The following is a 20,525-nucleotide window of genomic DNA, read 5'->3' as shown; positions in this document are numbered from 1 at the left end:
ACAAAGAAAATAATCTCCTTTCTGTCTTCCCTCTTTTCTTGCTGCCCCTTTTCGCAGGTCTCATTGTAATTCAGTGGATGATGTGAGAACACTGCTCTTCATATTCACCCCGTGTGGTTCTACATGTAAGCCACTGTGTACTATGGCTTTTTATTCCTATGTGATGATGAAAAAGGTTCGTGTAGGAATAGAAGCCATTTTACACGTGGTGAGAGAGCAACATGAAAGAGGCGTTATGGAAGTGAGAGCTCCTTGCTGCCTGCTTGGCATTGCTCGTGGAGGCTAACATATGGTTGGATAAATGTAACTGTCCTCTGTTGAATGTTTCCCTGTAGTAAAGATACATTTGTGCTCATCTTGCAAATGATGAGTGATCTCAGTGAAGTGCTGATCTAAAGACAAAAAAAAAAAAAAAAAAAATGAAGTCAGACTTTGTTGTGTATGCACCTGTTTTTGCCTCCAGGCACAAGCAGCTTCCACTGCTTCCAGTGTTTGATGCATGTGGTGACAGCTGCAGTCCACAGGGATGGAAGTGGGAACATGTGCAAAACATGTCATGAACAAAGGAAGAAAAGAGCAAGGAGAGACCAATACAGATCTTTAATAACCAACTAAAAAAGAGGCACTTAGTGAACCACTTTACAACTTGCAATAGGCACTGCATTTCTTTCTTCTCTTATTCTTTTGCACATTATTAAAATAAAACTTTGACATGAAGCATTACACCAAACAATAATCTACCTACAATATTATACAATATAAGATACATACAGTATAAACAAGATAAAGCACCTTTGTTGTCCTAGTAATATTCATAATTAAACAGCTGGAGTTACAGACACAGATGATTGAGTTTGTGATTTGTGTGTGGTATTATCAGTGCATGGGAAGAACTCTGAATACAGGTCTTGGGACTGTGATGTCCTCGTATGCACCTGAGTTTATACATTGGAAGCTTTCCTAATTTTGCGTTCTATTAGCATACATATAAAGTACTTGGATGGTTTACACAGTATCTTTAATAAACAACACAGAACCAGTAAAATCAGTTGGCTGAATGTACTGTAACTGCTACAGATCTCACGTTCCCTTCCGAGGACACTGGCATTCACATTACAATATCACACAATGTAGCACCAGGTAATGTTTATAAAAAAGGCTAAAATGATCAATGTCAATGCAGTACAGTAAAGTTAAAAAATAATACAAAATGAATATGTTGGAAGCATGTACGAAAGGTGCACAGACAATAGTCCAGGTCAGTTATCACGTCATTTGCAAAAAGACTTAAACTGATAAAATCATGTTATGAATGCAAAATGAACATGCATTTCTTAGAAGAACATATTTTACTGTATTTTCAAGTATTCTTTTTTTCTTTCCTTTAGGTAAATGAAATATAATCTCTAAAATGGATAATATCCAACAAAGGAAAAGCAGAAAAAAAGTTCAATGACTTTCCCCAATAGCATATTCATTTTTGACCCAAAATTCATATCTGCCATTCGTCCTCACATTTGTGTAATAAAAACACATGTACAAAGAAGACATAAAGTGACTATGTAGGTATTTAAAGATAGCATTTCACAGAAAAGAGCTGTGCAATCTCATTCACCATAATGAATTGTCTTAAACATTTACAGTCTCTTATTCACAGATCCCTCAATCCCCGCTCAGTTAATAGATTCTGATGTGTCCTTCCTTAAAGGAATCTTAAAGCTAGTGAGTTTTTGGCCAAACAGCTGGCTTAAGAGGTGGTTCTGGGACTCTGCTGTCCGGTAGGAATGGCTCTCCATTGACCTAACCCCCATTTTTGGCCTAGATTTATTCAAAGAATTGTTCATGGTAACTGAAGATACTTTAGAAATAGGGGGATGCAAAGGCCGCCCCAGAGGTCCCTTTTTGGCTTTATAATCCCCATTTAGAGGGTTAACAATCTCAGCTTTCTTTGGAGTACAGCTATCAAGCAGACTTCTTTTTGACTGCAAACCCATGTTTGAAGTCTTGCACTTGGAAACTATTTTGTTGCTTACAACGTCGTCCCGTACTGAGGACAGTACAGGGTAGTCGCTGGGTCCGTCTGACTTTCTTTGCAGAGAGGAATTTGCACCCTTGCTGGGGCGAAATTTCTTTTTGGTCCTAGATTCAACTCCAAAGTTCTCTTGTGTGGCTGGAAAGGAAACCCTTTGCAGGCTGTGGGGGGATTTCATGTCCTTCCTCTTCTTCTGTGGTCTCAGAGATTCTTTGTCCTCATTTGAGACAGAAGTGTTGATTGAAACCTTGGAGTGGAGGACTGGTGTTGATTCTGGAGTCTTCATGCTGCCAGTTGTAGTGCTGCTTTTAGTGTTGTCAATTGTTTTGGCAGCTTTGTCTTTCATCTGACTGCTACCTTCTTGCTCAGCACCTTGAGATAAAGTTTGCTGTTTGCTGTCATTATTAGAAGCTTTCGACGTATGCTGCCACTGCTCATCATCCCTCTGCTGGTCCATCACATCAGCAGCTAATTCATGTTTTGCTGACTCAGGTGTCTTTGAAATGATTTGATTTTCTCTTAAGCTGGCAAAAGGTTCCTCACTAGGTGGAAGTAAATCTGTTTTTTCTTCAGTCTGAGCTCTGTCACCTTCAGATGAATCTTCCTTAACTTTAATAATTTCCTCTTCCACACTACTGTTCTCTTTAGATGCTGACCATAAGGTTGTCTCTGCTCTAATGCAGACTGATTCATTCTCCTCCTTCACATCACATGGTTCAGTGATTGATTTTCCATTACCCTCCTTATAAGGGTCAGGTGAGGGAGTTGGGTCAATTTCCTCTTTCTTGGGTGTAGCAGACTCTGACGAGCCCATGTGAATACATTTCTCGAGCTCTACAAGTAGTTCAGAGTAGTCCTCAACCATGTCCTCAGTCTTCACATTTGCATTGTTTGTGTCATTGTGGTATTCATTTGCAATGGTCTGTGTAGAGTCGTCTGCTGTTGACACAGAGGCTTTTGAAGACTGTGTTTCAGAGTTTTGATTTAAGTGCAGTGAGCGTACACTAGCAATGCCGCTGTCAGAGCTACTTTCTTGCAGACTGTCTGACAGACTGCAGATTCTCCTCTTCTTACTTGCAGGCAAATCACATTCATCTTCTTTGGACGCAGTTGCTTTGACAGGTCTGAGAACACCTCGGAATTTGAAAATTTTGTTCCCCCCAGACAGGTGCTTTTCCATGTGCCGATCAAACTGTTCCTTCTTAGAGAAAGTATAGTTACAGGTGCTACAGATGAAGGATTTTTTAATCACATGCATGACATCAGCACAGAGTTCGCAGGTGTAAAGGGTGGTGTGTTTTGAATCCAGCTCGTCCACCTCCTCATGCGCTCTCTTCAGGTGGTCTTTAAGCGCCTGGGCCTCCTGATATGAGACAGGGCATTTGTTACACAGGAAAATCTTTTCCAAATTGTGAACCACTAAATGTCTCTGGAGTTTGAATGGCTTGGGAAATTGTTTCCCACAGTGGTGGCAGTCTCTTGAAGGGTCTTTGCAGTTGGGATGCATCTCCACACTTTTAGGTGTCTCTGTGTTGTGGAGGACCTCAAGTGGAGTTAATGTGCTCTGCTTCCCGCCTGCTCCACTGCTGCTTTTAGTTTTGTGAACTTTTGGCTCTGCCCCCTCGGAGGATTTTCCCTCTCCCACAGTGCTGTCTGCAGAAACAGCTTTTTCCTGTTCTTTAGTGGTTTTGCTGGACTCTCTGATGGCTTTGCTTGGGCGGTGCTGCATGATTGAAGTGATAAAGTTCTTCACGGCTGTCTCCTGCATGAAGCAGCCTGGAATGTCTAATATGGAACCTTGAGTCTGACCCCTCCGGGCAAACTGAGTGGCATGCTCTCGTAAATGTTCATTGTACATCCACACATCTGATATCTCCTTCAAGCACATTCCACAGGTCCAGATACCGGTCTTGTTCTTGGCATGTTTCTCCCTCAGATGGTCTCTCAGTTGCTCCCTTGAGCTGAATTTGCGCTGGACACACATGTAACAAGTTGGAGGTGGAGAGGGGTTGTGTGATAACTTGTGAAAGTTCAGCTCACCTAGGGTGAGGAACCACGTGAAGCACACTTTACACTTGTACTGCTTATCTTTGACCTTTATTCCACCATCTTGCCGTTTTCTGCCTCGCCGCTCTGTTACTTTCTTAGACTGTTCGTCCTCTCTGTTCTCCACGTCAACAGCTGCAATACTAGGAGCGACTGAGATATCGTTGTTAGAGTCAAAGAACTGAATCTCAGGAAGTTGAAATGTGGTGTTGATGTTTTGGATGTCAATATTGTGGAAGGTTTGGACACTCTCTGTGACACATGGCTCCACAGGATATGGGACAGCAGGCAGGGGAAGCGGGCAAGGTGTGGTTGGCGCCTCTGGTTTACAGATACTGGGGTCAGAGTTCACTGTTGAGTCTGCTTCGAAGCCAGCGAAGTCAGGGGAGCCGCACCATTCAATTGATGATTTATCAATGGTGCTCTTAAGTGGATTCAAGAGATTGTTGCCAAGCTCTTTGATATCCTCAAGAACATCCTCCTGGTCACTTTGTTTAACATCCGACAGTGGCTCGGCATCAGCCTTCAATGTGCTGTTGTGGCACATATTCAACATAATGGCATCATCAATAGATATTGTCTCGTATTCACAGCGTTTAGTTTGATCGCCAGTGAATGTCTGCTCTGCTTGGTTTTCCATGTACTGATCTTTATTTTGCATAAAGGTTTCTGAAGGAGGGTAATCCTGAGTCACATTTGAGTCAGGCAGTAGCTTCTGTCTTTTGTTTCTTTTGCTGTACACCCTTGGGCACTTTTTCCTTTTTGCCTCCTGATCTCTGGGGAACAGCTGTGAGAATGTGGTGTCGTCGTCAAGTAAGGCCTTCAGATCGGAACTTATACCGTGAGGACTGAGAGGGGAAGAATTCAAACAGGAGAGAGAATGTAACTCATCTGAAGGGCCACTGTTTTTCTCACATTTTATCTCGACTGTCACTTTTTTAAGAATCTCCTGGGCAAGGCTCTCTTCTGATCCTTTCTGTTCACACATCTCTTCCAAAGCAGAAAGAGTCTTTCTGGAATCGTTGCATTCTCTGATTATATCCTTGTCTACACATACAGGACTTTCCACATTATTATCTGTAGATATTTCCCCATTTTCCATCGCTGTAATGCTTGTACATTTTATTTTCTCTGTATCAGTGATTTGATTTAGCTCCACAGTTTCATTGCGTGAACTTGTCTCTTTTGTTAGGGGTCGGGACGCATTTTCAAAGCCAGAGTCGGAAGTAACAGGGTGAGGGAATTCCTCTTTTCCAGTAGCAGTGCTGTCACTGACTTTCACCTGGTCCTCAGGAGATTTGTGGTGTCCTTGTAGTCCACTGCTTTTGAATTCAGGAGTTATAGCTTGAAGTATGTCTGTTTTTAATATATTCAGAATCTCATCAGAGAAAGGGTCGGGCTTTATGTGTACCTCGCTGTTTTTGTTCTTTCTAGCTTTGTTGTTCTTCTTTGCTTTTGTTGGCACCAGAGGGCTTTGATGGCCTATTTCATCCACTGCCACTGCACTTGTTTCAGTTGCCATTTCCTTTGGGACTGACTGAGTCTCTACTGCTTTAGATATGAGAGTGCTACTTGTCTCATGCAGCCCATCTATTTTTGCTGGGTAACAGGTCTGTGAATCATCTTTACGTTCTTTCTCTGTAGTTTGTGACGCTTCATAAATAAGCATAGTCCCTTGATGGTTTGATGTTGTGTTCTGTGGGATGATGTGTTTTTCAGCTCTGACCAAATGTTTCATGGCCTTATGTCTCTTTAACCCTGGCACAGTCCTGAAACACATGAAGCAGATTTCACAGAGAACTTTTCCCTGTTGATTGTTGCTCTGTGTCTTTTTTTGTGATATTTCTTTGTGTACTTGGTGCACTACTGAACACTGGCCAGTGTCTGTTGTTGGTTGCTTCTCAGATAGGTCTGGTGGAAGAGGCATTTGTTCATTTTCACAGATGATGAGTGGCTTAGGAGTGGGCGGACCATCTGAAATGTCTTTTCTGAGAAGTGTACTGTCCTCAGCAGAAGCCTTGTGAGAATCAAAATTCACGGATTCAACCATTCCCAGCATGTCAGCACGAATATGCAATTGCTCAATAGGTTCATCTGGATCATGGCTAATCTCCAAGTCTTTCCTTACATTACCAGCTGAGGAATTTGTGCTTTTGATTTCAGCTGGGAGACCCAATGAAAAACATGTGAATTTTATACTCTGCTGAAGGACCAGTGGTTCATCTGATAAATTTATTTTATCTGTAGGGTCTGTGTTCAGCGATACCACTGTGTCTGCTTCAGTTTTGTTAAAAATCAGGGCAGGGGTAATGCTCAGATCACATGGTTCGCAGTCATCTCGGGGACTCTGCTTGATGCCTGCATTTTCCTCAGGTTTACTGGCTGGTGAAATTGGTATGTAGTCGTATTGATTCAGGTGTGGAGGTTCATCTGAGATACTGTTGTAGTTGAGAGGGCTGAGCTTGAAATCATACATTTGATCTCTCTTTTCAAGGCTCTCTGGAGGTTCTGCTGTGCTGGTCACAGGAAGTGGAGAGGGGTTGGTGGTTTCAGAGCTGGGGATTTTACACTCTATGATTCCCAAGTCCAGTTGAGGTGGGCTTATCAAAGAATACTCCATCTCAGCTGTTGTGTTCAATTGTTCATTGCTGTTTAGAGCCTCTTTGATGCTTTGGTTATCATCTTTGTTTGAGGGGGATTTCACATTTTGACTTGAGCGTTCATCAACAGACTTATTATTACTTTTGCTTTGTGACTGACATGAATCATCTACTAGGTCCAATTTCTGCATGGGTGTTTGAAGAGTGGTTGATAAAAGAGGACTGGTTAATGGGGCAGTGTGTAGAAAAAGACAGTGACTTTCTTCAACCTCCTCTCTGCACGGTGAGTTCTGGTGACTTGCCATGAAATTAATAGGAAGATGTTCTTTGATGTCCTGAACATGTAAAATCTCTTCTTGTTTCTGAATGGTGTCAAAGGCAAGACCTGCTTCAGGTTTCAAAGAGTCATTAAATGGAGTAACTTTGCAGGAATCACTCTCAATGATGCCATCGGACCGTGAAAGAATCAACAGATCGCTTTGTCCCTCTATGGACTGAGTGTCTTGGAAGGGTGAGCAGTGACTAGAGCTCTCTGTATTGGTGTCCAATAGTATTGGACTGTAGGGCTTTTCTGTGGTGACTATCTCCACTGACAAACCAGTTGCTGGACTTGCACCATAAGCCTTAGCAGGGTTACAATTTTTAGAGGGAGAAAGTCCAATCAAATGATTTTGTTTTGTTGTTTTAACTGCCTCGATCAAATTGTCTGAATGCTCCACTTTCAATTCACCAGCATGTGATGGACTAATGTCTCCAGGATTACCATGGTTATCAGCGGTTTGCTCTTGCATTGCTATTTTCACCACATCTGCCATTTTCATGCCAACGTCTAGACTGGGGTCAGGTAGAGCTGGAGATGAAGGATGTCTCCCACATTGGCCGAGGATTCCCTTCACTGCCTCTGCTTCCTCATAGCCATCTGTAGTCGAATGTTCTTGGCTATCACTATCGTTTTTAAACAAGTGATTCACACTGTCTTCTGCATTACTGTTCCCGCAGGACACCTCAATCACCTTTTGGTCATGTGTCACCACACTTGAGCAGTGAGCAGACTCAATCAAAGTCCTATTCTCAGTGATATCCTCCTCTGATGTAACTTTAGTCTCACCCTCGCTATCGTTGTTTTCTGAGGGCTCACTTGGCTGCGATGAAATTGGCTGGCTTCCATCGACTGTGGGGTCAGTGCTGTTGGAGAGAGACGACTGTGACTCATTCAGAATGAATTCAATATCATCTTTCCGCTCATTGATATTTGGAGGTGATAATATATTCTTCTTCCTGGTAATTGCTTCCTTTTCACTGTGATCCTCTCTCTCAACTGCATCAGCTGTCTGACATTCAATTTCTTGATGTTGTTGACTGGTGAGAGAGGTGACATTTGGTTCCTTGTGTTCTGATATAATGGGTTCTTTTTTGAATATAGAGTCTGAAATAACCTCCAGGCTTTTCATGAGGTTTTCTGTATATCTCTTTTGTTCTAAAATATCTTCCTTTGTTTCTACAGGAGTCTCTTTTTCAGCCCTTCCCTCTTCTGATTTTTGGTCATGGTGGAGCTGTGAACGTTCAATATGTGAGGCTGTGGTGATCATATTTGGAGCATTATTCTCTTTTTCAGTAAAATGTTCAAGTGTCCTTGATTCATTGTTAATTGGAGTGTGGGGACTCTGGTGTCCACCCATTAGCTCAAACTGGAATGGACTGGACCATGGGAGTCCTGGTTCAGTGAAAGGCTCTGAAGGCATTCTGGTCACTGGCACATCTATCGTTCGCACAGGGCACCTCATATCCAGACCGGTGCCTTCACTCTCTGACTCATCACCCAGCTGTAAAGGTGAAAATTTGCTCATTTGCAGCTGCTTGGGAACATCCTGAGCCAGTAATGGTGGGCTTTCCAATTTAGTTGTCTGCAGCTGGTTTTCAAGCTCATTCACTATTCTCTTTATCTCTAGCTCATCCTCTGATGCACAGCTGTTGAGATTTGCACTATAGTCAATTATTTTTTCTGGCAGAGACAGAGGGACGTGATTGTAATCTTGTTTCTTTTCATGTGATTTCTCAGAGTTGTCTTTGTATTGAGATATCTCATCTGGTAGTACTGGGCTAACTATAAGGTTCCAGTCTCTTTGTTCCAGAAAGGGAGAGAAGGACGACACAAATTCTTCCTTTTTATCAGCAGTGTTCTCTATTGAATGGAACCCCACTTTCTGAATCGGCATATCTGAGTAAAGGCCACTATCGAATCCTGTGAGGTCTCCGAACATTGACGAGGTGTCAAATGAAAGTGGGGATTTCATGAGCCCCTGTTCCTGATCCAAAGGGTAGGGCATGAGGTGGAGCGTATCTTTTTGTATCAATGGGCCCTGGCTTTCAGTTGGAGCTAGGCACACCTCATCCATCAAAGAGGCGCAAAGAGATGCAGGCTTGTGTGTGTCTAGATTGTTGCCTAAAGTAATAGCCTCTTTCACCATGGAGACACTGTCACTCTGTTTTTCAAATGTGGTACTGTCTGATAGCCCTGGCTGTGTGGCTTGAGGCCCCTCTCTGCTTTTGCCCTTTGTGTTTCTGTCAATATTGAAATCTGTTTCTTTGTTGATGGTGGGAGAGTGTGAATCAAACTGTAGTGGCTTGTTATCTGTACTGCTACTCTGTGTTGGGTCTTTTTTGGGGCACAGATTCTCAGCTCTCTGTAGGGTGTTTCTGTCTGAGCATACTGTTGTGCCAGTTTCTTTTCTGTGAGACACCAGCTTCTCTCTTGATTTTGTATGAGAGCCTCTGCTTTTTTCAAAGATTTTCATTGTGTCTTTTGCTTTTTGTGAAGATGACACTGGATCAGGAACTTCTGGATTTGCATGATACTTCTTAGGATCCTCTGTACTGTCTTTGTTATCAAAAAGAATGGCTTTGTCAGTATTATACTTCCTGACAGATTTAGTGAATGTCAGTGCTAGTGTGCTGGACTCTTTACATAACTTCTGTGGGGAGGATCTTTCATAGGTTTTCTGCTCCGGAGACTCTTTCTTTTTGATGTCGGTCTTCTTCTCACAGTCTGAGTCAGTGCGGTCAGTACTTTTGGGGCTGTTGATACTATCACTTGAAACACTCACAGATGTGCTGAGTTCACTGCTTGTGGATGACCTGCTACCCCTCCTCCTGAGTCTCTGGTGAGAACCATGTTTCTCAGGCGAGAGAGAAACTTCGTCACTTTTTTTCACCTCAAAACATTCCTTTGACTCATGTCTCCATGCTGCCTGGTCCCTCTCACTTCTTGCTCGCCATTTGCACTCTTTAGTGTATGTGTATTTACAGCGGCTGCTTTGATTTAGTCGGCCTTGGCTTGCTATCTTTACAGGCTCACTTTCATCATCTGAGTCCGAGACATAGTCGTATTCTCCGAATGCAGGGTTCTGTACAGTGGGAGTCAGTCTCTCCATCACCAAGGAAAACTGGAGGTTTTTGGTGCCTTTAACATGAAGCTTATGGAGCTTATTTTTCTGTTGAACTATTTTGTGAATAAGTTCTTTGCTCCAGGTGCCCCCTCCAGAGCTTTTCCTCTTGCTCTCTTTCATTGCAGTTTTTGAGGTTGGAGATGTTGAGGCCTGTGAAGGTGTTGACCCTTGAAGTGCAGAGCTGTCCTGAAGGCTTTTAACACCACAACGCTCAGAAAACTTGCTGGATAAGAGAAATCTTTGTGTACTTGTGTTTTCGTCCTCAATTTTGCACAGTTTTCTTGCCTCTTTCACTTTACTGTCTTGTTCCCTCATCTTCTCCCTTGAGGCAATTCTTGAATTTTTATGAGAGACTTCTTTTTTTATGTTAATTTTCTCATTTTCCTCCAAATTCAGAGATAATTTCTCAAGTTTTCTTTCTGTGTACTGTTTATCTGTTCCGGGGCTCTCAACATCAGAGTCATAAAAATACTTTCCCTGTGTGAAAGACCTGTCATCATCTGTTGCTTGTTTATTTTTGCTCTCAAAGACCTGGGATTCTTTGGTTTTCAGACATTGTTTGTTTGATGTTGCTTTGACAGTGGTGAGGTCATCATCAGCAAATGCATCGATGAAGCTGCTGTCTATCTCTGCATTGTCTGACTGATAGCCCAGTCCATTCAAGGCTTCTGTGATTAGGCTGTCTAATTTGGCATCCTCAATTTCCAACTCAGGGAGAGGGACAGGGAGGTTACCAGGGCCAGAGAACAAGTTGAGTTTCATGGGATCATCTTTATTGTCTCCTTTTGTTTCACTGTCAGATATCAGTTCTCCATTTTTATTGAGGCCCAACAGAGATAGGTGAAGGTCAGACGGGCACCTGGACATTGAAACATTTGACGCAGATGGCACTACTTTTGGTGGTTCTGCATGAAACTTTCTGTTATCCTCCATCTTTGATATGTCTTTGAGGTCATTTTGTGCAAATGTGTGTTGAGCACAGTATTGCTTATGGCCTAGAAATGAAGCAAGGTTATTGAAATTCTGATCACACTGCTTGCAAGTCAGAAGCACATCTAACTGGTCAAGATTGGCTGTGGCTAATGAGGTGGCTAACAGCTGATGTGCAGAGTATGGTGGTGGAGGCTGATGATGCTCCACCCCAAAACTGTCCATGTAACCTTTGTTTCCATCCAGAGGTGTCTTTGGATGTGTGCCGTTTTGCAGGTAGCTCATCATGTCATCTTTGGCTCTCTCTGGTGCATAAGGAAGGTTTCGTGAAGCATCAGAATGAAACTGGTTGTTGTGAGAGCTCAGGTGATCTGACGGTAACTGAGTTTTGGCTTGGGGCTGGTGGTAAAATGTGTGGGGGGGTGCCGACTTTGACATTTGACTGTCCTCTGAACTGATGTTAACAGGGCTGGTGGATGCTGGGGAGAGGGAAGAGCAGGTACTACTAGATGCAGGGTTGTGAACTGGGGAGGGCAAAGGGGATTCATAAGGTGACACCATCATAAGTCCCATGGGTGGGACCTGTAATGGTGGATAGCTGTAGTTTCTTGATGCCACTGGAAGAGACTGATTGAGTCCGAAGTATACCGCCTTATTTTTGGACTCACATAATTGTGCGTGGCTCATCTCTACTTTAAAAGTTGAGACTGTATTACTGCTATGTTTTACAGTCTCCTGTCTTTGGTTTGAAAACCCATCACTAGTTCTGCTGTTCTGAAATGAGCTGGAGTTTTTCAGTGAGCTATGTTTATGTGATTTACTATCATCCTGCCAGTCAGAGGGGGAAACAATGTAAGCCAATTTTTGATTGCTTATTTGCCTAGATAATTCAATTCTGTTTTGGTTCGGCATGGCAGAGGTTGGCCGTATCTGCTGCCAGGGCATTCTGCTATTTTTAGATGAATTTTGCCTTGGGTCAAGTGCTGGCTGGTTCTGAAACTGAAACTTATCATTCATGTCAGAATACTGAATTGTGTTTTGTTCAGCTGGTGAATATGTCTTATTAGGACTTTCCCAGGAGTGTGGTAACCTATTTATAACCTTATTATTAATATTTTTATCAAAAGGCATTGAGCTTGTGTGAATGTTACTGACTGGAGGGCTGTTAAATGTTTTGCTGGAAAAGTGCATTTGGGAGCCTGGACCTTGTGAAATATTTCTTGCATGTTGCAGACTTCCTTGTATGAATGTTCTTTGGTTTGCAGTTGTGTCTTTGGGGTGACAGTTCCTCTTACTCCCAGAGGTGATGGTTGCATCCCTACTGTCTGCCTGCCCAGTAGTGTCTGTGCTCTCAGGCAGGGCAGTCTTCCCCTGCTCCGACTGCTGTGAGCTGGAGCCAGAGCTGTCACTGCTGGCTGAGTCCTCACTCAGATTCCTTGGACACTGGATGGAGGATGCTACCCCCTGAATAAACTGTGACTGTGGGGAGTGAGAATAAGAGCTTCCATCCTCTGACTGCTGTTCATTACTGAACTGAGTGCTGTTTTGAGCAATGTTTTGTCCTTCTCCAGGTGTAAAGGAAAATGAGTTGTGTGTCACATGAACAGAAGTTAGGGAGGAGTCTGTAAAGTCTTGGGGGTTCTGTTCACAGGGAAAAGAGTCAGACGTTGATTCTTCCAGAAAATGATATCCATATTGAAACGGACCAGGCACAAAGGCACTTGCCTTATTGGATTCTGTAAGGGCGTTGGATTTTTGTGACGAAACCCCATAGTTAGCACCATTAAAAGTCTTTTCAGGAGACTGCCATGCATTAGAGCCACTCATCTGAAAGTCAGCCAGGATTATCTGGCTGCCAGGCTGAGTACTGTTGTTCTCCATTGAAGAAGGCTGCTGCTGCTGTGACAGGGGTGGATGTGGGTGGGATGACGTTCCACTTGAGGAACCCAGTGCCTGTGAGGTATAGCTTGGGGAGGTAAGGTTAGAGGAAGCCTCCTGGAAGCAGCGGCTATAGTTGAGCTCTTCTTGCTGTAGTTCAGCCTCTCTCTCTGGTATACTGGGAACGTGGAATCTGTAGCTGCCCGAGACTGGGCCACGACTGGTCTCCAACTTCTTGGGTGGTGAAACCTTCTGCTGTGGGTAGGCAATGCCAATGGTGGGGTTGTTGGAACGTGGATTTGTAATACTAAGTCTGTACAGCTGCTGCGGGTTGCCACGCTCTGCCTTTCCTGATCGCTTCCCTTTCTCCCGGCTGCGACCCTTTCCACTCGGGGACTGGGGGCTGCCTTTGCCACTCAACCAAGTGCTATCAGTGGCAAATTTTGATCTGTTCTGCAGTGATCTGAAGTCAATCTTCCCTGCCTGCTGTGGCCGTATGACAGCCTCACGCTGCTGAGGACAGTCCCTTTCCTTCTCTAGTTTTTCAACTTTGGCCCCTCTGCTGCTGACTCTTGCCTCAGTGCCTGTGCTTGAAAAGTGCTCTGAAGACTCCTTTGTGGTTTTGTCACTCTGCTGTTCCAGCGCTGTCCCCTCATCCTGCAGTTTGGACTCAGCGTCCAGCTCTTTGACAGCGTGCATTCGCTGAGTCTCTCCTGCCATGGTGCACAATGCGTGCTGTGAAGGCCTGGTCCTCAGAAGTGCTATCTGGGAGACAGGGACATCGTTTTCTGGGTTGTATGAATCAGTAAATGTCCAGTGGCAGGAACTTCAGGGACAGGGCTGCTTGCTGCAGATTCATCTCTTCACCCTCATTATGAACCGCTGATTTGGCACCAGAGCAAAGCACACCTGGAAGGAAAAGAGAACAGAGAGTATCAGAGGACAAGCTTTTATTTTCCAATTAAAAAATTATATTATATTTTGTGTCTTTCAAATGAAATCTGGAAATACTATTTAAACATGCAAACAAAGCATGAAACGCCATTCATAAAAGAATAATTTATCTTTAAAAACAAGTAAAAAAAAACATTAATTCTAGTCCAGGTATTAGTATGAAAAACAGAAATGTGAGAAATATCAACATGAAACAATGTTATTAAAAGGCGTGTTCTTACAATGAAGTCACAATGCAGTTTAAATAAACAATTCATCTTCAACTTTTATTTGAAAGATGTACAATTACTATATTCGTAGTTTCTACCAGCAGAGAGCACTATTGCAGCATTACACAGTGGTGCTGTAATTGCAAAAAGAACCAGTGTAATCAACAGGGAATTTCAAAATACTGCCAAATTCATTCTCAAAGTCTTGGAGATACTACTTACACTTAAATTCCTGACAACAATAAAAAGACATTTCAAAAAAGTAAATACAGTTTAATCTGACTGTTGGATTCCTGCTTTACAACAGTGAATTGATGGTTCTGCATGTATCACTGTCAAAATCCTCTATATAAACAATCACACAAAGAAACCAGTTTGGGCTTGAAATGATGAAGCTTACTACAGTACTGAGGATGAGAAAAATACAGTGCATGGATCCAAAAAGCACTGCCAGTAAATGAATCACTGACTCCTTAAGAACTGGGACACAATGCCACAGTGTTCTATTGCTACAGAGTGCTGCAGGTTTAGATCATGGAGGAATATCAGGGATTAGTCAGTCAGCCATTAGACAGTGAGAACTATGGGCACACTGACGTTTGTTGCCTTTCCTCAGGCATCCCAGACACCGCTTCTCAGGTCCCAGTTTACTTTGGCCCTCCACTGCCTCTGCTTCTTTTGAGGTCAGACCAGATGAAACTTGGAGTTAGCACCAAAATGTAATTTCTAGGCTTGGTAACCAAACTTCCATCCCACCTTCTTGTCTGTTTCCCTTAACTATTAACAATGCCAATGTTTGGGGTGGGCTATGGTTGGAGAGACCACCATTTAGACAGAGGAATTGGGTTCAAGCCTTTTGGCTCTAGTGTCCTTGAGCAAGACACAATCCTGACAGTTTTAGCAGTGCTCTTTGATTTCATTAGGAGGGTCTTAACCTGAGAGGAGTGAGTAAAAACTGTACATTAAATTCCAATACTGCATGAAAATGTAACACATGAGCCTGTATTGCACTGGGCCTCTCCCTCAAGTGATGACTGTGACTGTCCAGGAGATTATCAACAGACTTTCTCCTCTGCAACGTACATTTTCAGACCAGTTGGGGACTGGCCAAATGGGCAAAGATGAAAACATGCTGTAAATATGTCCAATAACACTTCATCCTCATTAATCTCTCAGGAGATTTTGTTGTTTGGCCCTCTCCGGGTCATTTTAAGATCAGCACCTGATTTTGTTTCCATCCATAATCGCTGAATGCCTCTCTATCAGCCTGGGGGCTTACCCAGCTTATCAACTAGCTTCTTGCATTGACTTAATTACATAAAGGGCTCTGTTTTATACAACCAAGTACTGCTAATGCTTTTCTTCTTTTTTTAACCTTGGTTTGGAAGCAAAGTGGCTGCAGAAGTATTCTATTTTTTTGTAACTTTTAAAAAAGTTTGGGCCCTCTCACCTCACAAATGGTGTGAGGTGAGAGGTCCCAAAGCGAAACGATGCATGCTTTTTGGTAGGTTTGGTAAAAATCAGTTACATACAGTAATATTTCAGCTAAGTACAGTTGTCTCTGTAGTAAAGGCTCTAAAGACAAAAAAGCTATAATTTTTTTTTTCTGCAACACACCTAAATTTCTCTCGTAGAGATGCTATCCAATCATCTCAGCACCGAGGCTATGATAAAATTGTTTGACATTGGAGCTAATTATTGGGAAGACTCCACATAAATTAATTCTTTGTGAACCCTATCAAAATAACCAAACCACCTACAAACATGATGAAAAATACTTCTAGTCTTATTCACAACTAAAGGCAAAGCATTTCTTACGGACAATGTTGCCTCTAAATTAATAAATGGTGTATATCTCTTTCTGTCTTGAGGGCTATGTTTACATCCGCAGACCTGTAGCCAGTGTGCCCAGATACCAACTGAAAAATGGAATAGTGAGATAAGACCCTCCACTTTAACCCAGAGGAATCACTCTCTGCCATGTGTTTCCTTGTCTCATCCTCTGGTAAACCTCCCAGAGGCATTTAGCAGCTTGGGAAGGAGGCTTGAGGCAGAGACCTGGCTGGGTTTAGGCCTAGTTGTGAAAAATCACATCCCCTCTACAGCTGAGAATCTGAAAAGCCGGAGTGTCTGCAGCTATCTCTGCCAATGGTTAGGGAAACCAGTATGAATGGCCCTTCCAACATCTCCACCAGGCAGCGCTTGATCCAGCTCCGCAGAGTCAACAGTCACAATTATATATCATAGCCCCAATTGTATTTGCTCAGACCGGCCGATGAGGTTTGGGGCTGAGAATGAATGCCTCCAGCAACAAAAAGAGTAGTATGAGGATCACAGGAGCCTTACAGAAGTAGCACCAAAGCCTGAGCTGTCAGTTTACAAAGAGTAAGGGGTCATTTATATCTCGACAAATGCCTTGTCCACTTCCCCAACAGGCCGGCGCAGCTCAGTAACTCTTCCTTTGCAGGAATCTCCTCCACAGGGGCCAGAATTACTTCACACACAGACTTTATGCATATCAGTCTGCCAGTCTGGTGGCGTCTTTGGTATAGCTAATTCAGTTTTATCTTGAAAAGTATAAATTGTTCTTGGACTGTGCATAAATACAGTGTGGTGGTGACAGAATTGCAAACTGGGCAGAAGTTGATATCAAATCGTGTGCAACTGTTCTAAAATTTGTTCCATAAAAGTGTGTTTTAGTGGAGTTTTACAAGTCAATTAAGGCTGTGTTTGTGTGTGTATGTGTGTGTATGTATACTGTAGGCCTCCTGTCAAATCCTGTCAAGTCTCTCAACCAGTGTCGCCCCATATGGTCTCACCACAACACCACCCTGATGCTTAAAACTGCTGAGTGTTGAAGAACTGGTGTGTTTGTGGTATAGGTGCATGTATGTTTTTTTGTGTGTGAGTGAGTACACAACTAGAACAAAACTGAAGAAACTGGAATTTTTTTTACCTACTTATAAAAGGGCATGGGTTTCCCTTTGAGATGAAGGAGTGGGTAAAAGGTGTTTGAATGAAATCTCAATTTCCTGAAACTCTTTTTCCTGTCATTTTGGTGCAGGATGTATGTGGTGTTGGCTTGAGTGAAAATATGCTGGTAGCACTGTGAAAGTCTCTGTCGACTCAACACATCAGTGCCTTAAGCTCGTAATTGCTTTTGCAATCTCTATTTTCCAAGAGGCCAAAGCCCCCAATAAGCTCCATATCTCTCAAAGTCAGTTAACTTAAAAGTCTACAGGCTCGGCGTCTCTTTTTTTTGAGCTATACAACTTTTTTGTTGATGTATGTTCTGTAACAGGAGAGCACCCAAGAGTGGCTAAAAGAAATGGTAAAAACAGACCACTTCTACCACGATGGGCGATCTTAACTGTGCAGAAATTTAACATTTGCGTAAGACACAAGTTAAATCCTGAAGACAATGACTCTAGAGAGATACAAATAATTATTATAGCCAAGATAACGGCAAGAGCAGTCTGAGCAATCCACTTTTACAAACAATGGTTCCCTTTATAATAATGTAAATCAATAACTAGCATGAGCAGGAATTTCCCAACTTGTTCATTTTTTCCAGATGCTCAGTCATTGTAATATCACCACACAGTATTCTCAAAGACCACTGAAGAAGACAGATGAGGATGAGTGGTGATGAGAGGGGAGGAGAGGAGAGGAGAGGAGAGGAGAAGAGGAAGAATATCTTGACAACAGTAGTAGGGAAGGCCATTAAAGACTGGGGAAAATCTTACAAAGGGATGAATATCAGGAAGTGAAGAGGGGGTGTTCGGTACGCCACATAGCCCTGTGTAATCAGAGGGATGCAGGGGGAAGATCAGGTGGCAGAGTAAAAGCTGTCTGACTGCACTGCTCACACCTCTCCTAGCATGACTGGTACAGTGAAGAGAATGCGCAGCGAGAAAGGCTGGCCCATGGCCCGTGCAGGGGCGCGCCGCCAAAACCTTGGTCAGCTTGCCTGCCTACTCCTCTGTATTTTTGGAAACATCCATTATGCAAGCAATTTGCTTTTAGGATCTCTGCGCGTATGTCCACTCAAAGGCAGACCAGGAGGAGGGATATGTCAGTGATGTAAAGAGAGCCCAGCAAGCTTTCACAACTATACCACCACAGAGTTATTGAGAAAAGCGGTGGTCAGTAGTTTACAAACTCAATTTCTCAATTAATGATTTACAGAAAATAATTAATGAGTCATGTGTCTTCTGCCATACTGGTGACATTTTGTTAGAAGACTTCGGAATATTTTGAAGATGCTGGAGAAACCATTATCTGAGCACTTCAGATGAAACAGTCAGCACAGTACTGAAGGAGGCCTGTTATACTCGTGCCTCCCTACCTCCACCACCCCTAACCCCACCCTTAACCCAGCGTGGTTAGCTGCGCAGTCGGGAAAAAGGACGGAGTGTGTGTGTGTCCGAGTGTCTCAGTATGTGTCTGTGTGTACGCATGTGTGTGCGTGCGCGTGTGTGTGTGTGTGTGTGTGTGTGTGTGTGTGTGTGTGTGTGTGTGTGTGTGTGTGTGTGTCTAAGGAGGCTTTGGTGTGTAATTCCAGCGGCTCCCCTTACCCCCTCCCAAGTTTTTCCTCTTTCTCAGACTAGTTTTTTCTTTTATTTATTTTTTTCTAACCACTGGATTGTGGGCTCAGTATGTTTCCATATTGCTAACCACAGCATTCCACAAACATGATGGAATCTTTGTTTTAGAGCGTTTAAAGATGATTTTTTTCCCTCCTTTCTGACATAATTTCCCTTATTTCTGCATGTCTATGGAATATTACTTGTGTTGTTCTGAAAAAAATAGGTAGTGTATGATAGACTGTAAAACACGACTTAGTAGAACAGGATATTAGCGAAAGGGCAAGCTAGAAAAAATTTCCTGACTCCCACTTATAACTACAATAACCTTATCCTTAATGGACATAATCCTTTTTTAAGGTTTTATTCCTCCTGCATTCCTTTTTTTCAGTGTATCAATATTTGCTTGTCCCTTGTTCTGCCTGGGGCAAAGTATTAGGTTGCTTCTCAAAATTCAGCAGAGTATTATTAAGTGTAAAAAAAAACTGGAGACTGAAAGGGAGAAAAATGGGACTGTGACCTCAAACTTAATTATCGCAGTCACATCTGAGGCTCTAATCTTGCATTTTAATGAGTGAAAATTTACCCAAGAAACAGTTTATAATATAGCACACACTAAGAAGATCACCACTTAAAAAGCTAACCAGTGCTGGCTACAAATATTTAGATATTTATAAGGCAAGGCAAACTCAATCAATATTTTCTTTACCAAGCCACACATCTTAGGAGACATCCTGAGGTCTCAGTCACTAAACACTGGTTAAAAGGTAACCAGGGAGAATGCCATTTTAAGGTGGTCACTGGGTGAAAAATGTTGAATCTGGATGTGGTGGATGGACCCCTGACACACATAAACAAGAGGTGAAGGATGAAATATGGCAGTCTTGACTTCAACGTTTTCTGCCCCACACTACAAGGAAATCATAAATCTTTGGTTTTAATTGTGCTTCAAATTGCTAAAGAGAACCGAACCAGTAAGAAACAACAACATTTTCAGAGACTCACCATTTAAATATTTTCGTTCAGCTGTACCAGATGGAAAGAAAACTTTCAATCTTTTATTTACAGTATTTAAAGGTTTACAAGAGTGTAAACTGTAAGCACACCCTTACAAAAACACAGTCTAGGCAAAGTTCATCTTTATCTGCAGATATGACAAATGTTTCTGTAACATTTTCTCTCCCTCTCTAATCTTCATTCTTTCATTTCTATGTGGACATTAACACATGTTCAAACACAGGCAGATGCAAGCAGCTCATGCACACTCACACATAAGAGCAACAATAGGATGTAGCTTTATATAGTATGAATTTCATATTTATTTAATATAAATACATTTTTTGTAGTTCCACAGTTTCAGTCATTCGGTAGTCCTTTAGAATTACTTAACACTCTCCAATTCATCCATACTAATTTTGGAACGTTTTACAGAGGAAGCCTTTTATTTATGTAGGAACTGCATGTTTTGCTCAATTGACATTTACATATCCTCTACCACAAGGAAGCCAGAGGCAGTGACAGGAGTTCGGGCCCACTACCACATAGGTGAAAGTCCAGAGATGAGGCTGGGCCTGCAGCGGTGGAGTAACAACCTGAGTGTCAGTGGCCTCAGGGGACTCAGCCTTTGCTTACTGACCCGTCACCTTCCCTCCCATGAATCAATGAACAAACTCACCTAAGACAAGCATGCATGTGCAGGCAGGGCTGCAGATAACTGTGCTCTCTTCCCGCAACCCCCTTATGTTTTGAGAGAAACTCTTTATCCTCAGATGTAATGCATAAATGGCGAAACACTTATTCAGCAATACACATGCTCCTTTTTGTACAGCAAACCTAAGGTTGCA

The 20,525-nt window shown here is 42.7% G+C and overlaps 1 protein-coding gene across 5 annotated transcripts in view; it reads right to left on the bottom strand.

Moving 5' to 3' along the window:
- Positions 1-617: 617 nt before the first annotated feature.
- LOC120793157 (zinc finger protein 469) overlaps positions 618-20,525 on the bottom strand; it is a 186,662-nt gene continuing 166,754 nt past the window's right edge. For all 5 annotated transcript variants that reach the window (XM_040132940.1, XM_040132941.1, XM_040132939.1 and 2 more), the window contains exon 5: positions 618-13,841. In XM_040132940.1, coding sequence (XP_039988874.1) covers positions 1,674-13,652 — 11,979 coding nt within the window. In that variant the 5' untranslated portion in view covers positions 13,653-13,841 and the 3' untranslated portion in view covers positions 618-1,673. The remainder of the gene's footprint in view (positions 13,842-20,525) is intronic.

The sequence above is a fragment of the Xiphias gladius genome, chromosome 8 (assembly GCF_016859285.1).
Source record: "Xiphias gladius isolate SHS-SW01 ecotype Sanya breed wild chromosome 8, ASM1685928v1, whole genome shotgun sequence".
Taxonomy (NCBI): domain Eukaryota; kingdom Metazoa; phylum Chordata; class Actinopteri; order Istiophoriformes; family Xiphiidae; genus Xiphias; species Xiphias gladius.
Note: the sequence above shows the minus strand (reverse complement) of the source record. Positions and strands in the feature narration are given on the sequence as shown.